This window comes from Phyllobates terribilis, unplaced genomic scaffold (genome assembly GCF_046119375.1).
Source record: "Phyllobates terribilis strain yellow unplaced genomic scaffold, ASM4611937v1 Scaffold_12__6_contigs__length_324123572, whole genome shotgun sequence".
Lineage (NCBI taxonomy): Eukaryota > Metazoa > Chordata > Amphibia > Anura > Dendrobatidae > Phyllobates > Phyllobates terribilis.
Genome location: NW_027362772.1, coordinates 96,855,669 through 96,861,005, shown reverse-complemented (window position 1 = coordinate 96,861,005; position 5,337 = coordinate 96,855,669). Strand labels below are relative to the sequence as shown.

Genomic DNA, 5,337 nt, shown 5'->3' with positions numbered 1-5,337 from the left:
TAAAGTGATAAGGGATGTAGAAAGTGAGCCCCAATGGGGACAGTGCCGATAATGTCTGTAAATTGTCTGAATTGTAAAGCGCTGAAGGATATGTTGGCGCTATACAAATAAAAAGATTATTATTTATTAAAGGCAAGTGGATTTATTTGGAGCGGGTACTCATGAAGAAGTTGCATAAATAGCAATTCCCCAATGGGCATGTGTGGGTGGCTTTTTTTTCTGGTGGCGGTGGCAGTCAGAGGGCGAGTGCAAATAACGTGGCGGTGGTTTTCTAGCAACGGTGATGAAGTTGGAATAGCAGAGGTGTGGCAGAGGAAGAGGGAGGCAGCCGCAGCCTTCTCCTCCTCATTCCTCCAGCATCCAGGCTCCTTGCTCCACAGCACAAAGCTCCTGCACTGGAGATCGCACCATGCTGCCCTGGAGGAAAAGCAAGTTTGTGCTGGTGAAGAAGGACAAGAAGGGGAAGGGGGTGAGTTACTCTTCCCTGCTGTCCTCCTTCCTCCACTCCTGCCCTGACCTCCTGCCTCCGCTGCCCCTGGAGCGCCTGGGCAATGTCTTCAGCAGCAGGAGGCAGAAGGTAGTCCTAAACCAAGAGGACCCATCATACACGGTGTGGTACCTGGGCAATGCCGTGACCCTCCAAGCCAAGGGAGAGGGCTGCACGGTGGAAGCGGTCAACAAGATCTGGCAGAAGAGCGAATCAGGGGGCTGCAGCACCAAGATGAAACTCTCTTTGGGGTCTTATGGAATCAGGATGAGCCCCTCCAAAAGAGGCTCCAGAAAAACGGTCCATGCCTACCTCCTGCACCGTATCACCTACTGCGCAGCCAACGCCGGGCACCCCAAGGTCTTCTCCTGGGTCTACAGGCACCAAATTAAGAACAAGGCGGTGGTCCTGAGATGCCATGCCGCCCTGGTCTCCAAGGCGGAGAAGGCTAAAGCCATGGAGCAGACCCTGTGCCAGACCTCCATGGTTGCCTTCAACGAGTTTAAAAGGTTAAAGAGGCAAAGTGATTTTAGGAGGGAGCAGAAGGCTTTTCTGGGGGAGTCTGCGGTCCCCAAAATCCCCCTGAGGAAGATCCTGAATGCGACCTGCTCCTATAACCCACCTGTGGAGAGGAGCAGGACTGTGCCCAGGCTGAGCTCAATATTGGAAGAGGAGGAGGAGGAGGAGGGTGGTGAGGAGGACTGGATGGACCCTCAGAGGGTGATCCTCCATCAGCATCTACATTGTGACAGGGACATCATCCTGGAACTTGCCCAGGACCTCCGGAGACTCAGCATCCAAAGAGCTTTGGCCCAAAAACTCCTTTACACCCCTGGCACACAGCTGTCCGACTGGAAGCGCCCCATGAGGACTATCTGCTGAGCTTCTTCCCGGGGGGCACCTCCAAGTCCTGGTCTCATGCAGACCCCATGTGGCACAGGAACCACCAGGCTGTCACCTGGGGCAAAAATTCATCTAATTACCCTGGCTGGGGCAAAGTGGCTTGATGCCACCCCCTGGCACTCAGCTCCCTCTCCGGTGGTGGACACAGACTGGGCTTGGTTACTTGTAGATGGTGGTGACTTCTTGCTATGTTGGTGGTGGCTGATAACTGCGAGTTACTTGTGAAGGCTACATTGTTTCACTAACCTCTGTCTTCCTGGCTGGTGGTCCCCATAGACAGACATAACATTCAGTGACCGCCTTGTAATTTCTAACGTCTTTGCCCAGAAGTCTCGTCATCTAAAGAGGTTCAGAAGCAGCCGAGGCTGTTCACTATAATGATTGCATTGATGCAATCAGTGATTTCCAGGAAGTGTTAACTATGGAAAATCTCGGTTTATAACCTGTGCCAATAAACCGCACGTCCCAGCATTTGTGTCTCTCCTGTAAATTCACCGGCGACCCGGTCTGTAAATTAAAGGGACGGTATACCTTCTGCTTGCGAATAAGTTTCAGTCTATTGTTTCCTGTTATCAGCCATTTCAGGTTGTAGCTCATTAGGCTCTAGCTGTGCCCGCTGCTGGTGATGTGATGACGGCTTCGTGGTTTTATTCTGTTCTGCAAATTGTAGATAGAAATGATGAATTTCTGTTTTATCTGCACCTGGGAAAGCTGGGTGACAACCAATATGGCCGCCTTTACTGCTCTTGAGCACAGTTATGTGCCCCACTTTCAGTCCCAGGGATAGAGTAGAGATTAATACTCAACTTATCCATACATTTTTCAATACGTGCGAACAGTTGTGGAATCGCTGTTCACATGTATTGGATGCGCAGAATCCACTCGACTCCGTTACGGGTGATCAGAGTTTGGAAAGCTGGGTGACCTCCCCTGCTGGGAGTTGTCATCGCAGCCATGTTGGCTGTGGCCTTAATTTTCCAAACACTCAATAAGCAAATTAAAATGACAACCCGAGTGAGAGCAATAATAGTTGTCAGCCAGCAAAGAGATTTATTATTATTATTTTATATTTTATTGTTTGTATTATTATTATTATTATTATAAACATTGTTTTTTTATTACTTTTTCATTTGTATTATTATTATGGTTATTTTTTATGATTATTATAAATATATTTTTATTATTATTTATATTTTACTGATTTTTTTATTTTATATATATAATATATTATTATTTTTTTTTTTTTTTCAATTTTTGGTGGAATTTTTTGTTTTTTTCTAGTTTGTCCTTTAAGTTGTCGGTGTGGATTTTGCGCCTGCAGTGGAAATTTTCCTTCCGTGTGACTGTAAGTGATTGTTATTAACCCTGCGCTGATTGTCTGTGATGACATCACGCTGCCGCACTCGTGTTGTGTGTGTACACAATGTATACAAAGGAGGATTGTCCGCGTGACCCCGGCCTCAAGTACAACACCAGACACCGGATTCCCACAGTGTATATATATATATAGTGACAATAGGAATAAAATGAATTCTGTGTTGTGTCTGTTCACATTGCAACAAAGAACCATCCAATGTAAGCGACAATGTGTCCATTCATAGATCTTACAAATGATGCCACAGTATGGAATATGTTAGTGCTGAGCCCCAGGTGACATCACTAATCTAACACTGTGACATCATCAAGATCAGTTCAGGTCAAGGGAAGGAGCAATGTCCACCATGTTTCCTTCCTGGGAGTGATACATTGTAACAACGCACCAGGTCTAGTACTGAAAGTTTAGACAGCGCTCACCTCCACTAATACATTGTAACGAGCTGTCAGCTGTGTTAGCAGAACTATTCTCTGGCAGGTAATAGGGTGGCCATACTGACTAATCCCATTGTATGATATGTTGACCCTCCAAATCCACTGTTATGTGCTCTCCCACCCCCCACCAGTAACTGCATATATTTATTACTACACACATGATCTTATCCTGTATCTCTATGTACAGGGAGCTCCCCCTAGTGGTGACTGCAGACAAAATCTTATCATGTATCTCTGTGTACAAGGAGCTCCCCCTAGTGGTGGCTGCAGACAGGATCTTATCATGTATCTCTGTATACAGGGAGCTCCCCCTAGTGGTGGCTGCAGACAGAATCTTATCATGTATCTCTGTATACAGGGAGCTCCCCCTAGTGGTGACTGCAGACAGGATCTTATCACGTATCTCTGTATACAGTGAGCTCCCCCTAGTGGTGGCTGCAGACAGAATCTTATCATGTATCTCTGTATACAGTGAGCTCCCCCTAGTGGTGACTGCAGACAGGATCTTATCATGTATTTCTGTATACAGTGAGCTCCCCCTAGTGGTGACTGCAGACAGGATCTTGTCATGTATCTCTGTATACAGGGAGCTCCCCCTAGTGGTGACTGCAGACAGAATCTTATCATGTATCTCTATATACAGGGAGCTCCCCCTAGTGGTGACTGCAGACAGGATCTTATCATGTATTTCTGTATACAGTGAGCTCCCCCTAGTGGTGGCTGCAGACAGAATCTTATCATGTATCTCTGTGTACAGGGAGCTCCCCCTAGTGGTGGCTGCAGACAGAATCTTATCATGTATCTCTGTATACAGGGAGCTCCCCCTAGTGGTGACTGCAGACAGGATCTTATCACGTATCTCTGTATACAGAGAGCTCCCCCTAGTGGTGGCTGCAGACAGGATCTTATCATGTATCTCTGTATACAGGGAGCTCCCCCTAGTGGTGGCTGCAGACAGAATCTTATCATGTATCTCTGTATACAGGGAGCTCCCCCTAGTGGTGACTGCAGACAGGATCTTATCATATATCTCTGTATACAGGGAGCTCCCCCTAGTGGTGGCTGCAGACAGGGTCTTCTCATGTATTTCTGTATACAGGGAGCTCCCTCTAGTGGTGGCTGCAGACAGGATCTTATCATGTATCTCTGTATACAGGGAGCTCCCCCTAGTGGTGGCTGCAGACAGAATCTTATCATGTATCTCTGTATACAGGGAGCTCCCCCTAGTGGTGACTGCAGACAGGATCTTATCATATATCTCTGTATACAGGGAGCTCCCCCTAGTGGTGGCTGCAGACAGGATCTTATCATGTATCTCTGTATACAGGGAGCTCCCCCTAGTGGTGGCTGCAGACAGGGTCTTCTCATGTATTTCTGTATACAGGGAGCTCCCTCTAGTGGTGGCTGCAGACAGGATCTTATCATGTATCTCTGTATACAGGGAGCTCCCCCTAGTGGTGGCTGCAGACAGAATCTTATCATGTATCTCTGTATACAGGGAGCTCCCCCTAGTGGTGACTGCAGACAGGATCTTATCATATATCTCTGTATACAGGGAGCTCCCCCTAGTGGTGGCTGCAGACAGGATCTTATCATGTATCTCTGTATACAGGGAGCTCCCCCTAGTGGTGGCTGCAGACAGGGTCTTCTCATGTATTTCTGTATACAGGGAGCTCCCTCTAGTGGTGGCTGCAGACAGGATCTTATCATGTATCTCTGTATACAGGGAGCTCCCCCTAGTGGTGGCTGCAGACAGAATCTTATCATGTATCTCTGTATACAGGGAGCTCCCCCTAGTGGTGGCTGCAGACAGAATCTCATCATGTATCTCTGTATACAGGGAGCTCCCCCTAGTGGTGGCTGCAGACAGGATCTTATCATGTATCTCTGTATACAGGGAGCTCCCCCTAGTGGTGACTGCAGACAGGATCTTATCACGTATCTCTGTATACAGAGAGCTCCCCCTAGTGGTGGCTGCAGACAGGATCTTATCATGTATCTCTGTATACAGGGAGCTCCCCCTAGTGGTGGCTGCAGACAGAATCTTATCATGTATCTCTGTATACAGGGAGCTCCCCCTAGTGGTGGCTGCAGACAGGGTCTTCTCATGTATTTCTGTATACAGGGAGCTCCCTCTA

At 47.6% G+C, this 5,337-nt stretch overlaps 1 protein-coding gene across 1 annotated transcript; it reads left to right on the top strand.

The window, feature by feature from the left end:
• Nucleotides 1-279: 279 nt before the first annotated feature.
• On the top strand, nucleotides 280-1,861 carry FAM43B (family with sequence similarity 43 member B). The gene has a single exon (XM_073657751.1). It carries the CDS (start codon nucleotides 410-412, stop codon nucleotides 1,367-1,369), a length of 960 nt encoding a protein of 319 aa, XP_073513852.1. The 5' UTR covers nucleotides 280-409; the 3' UTR covers nucleotides 1,370-1,861.
• Nucleotides 1,862-5,337: the final 3,476 nt, after the last annotated feature.

Excerpts from the sequence above, each read along its gene's own strand:
- FAM43B (XM_073657751.1), top strand. The coding sequence starts at position 410 with ATGCTGCCCTGGAGGAAAAGCAAGTTTGTGCTGGTGAAGAAGGACAAG.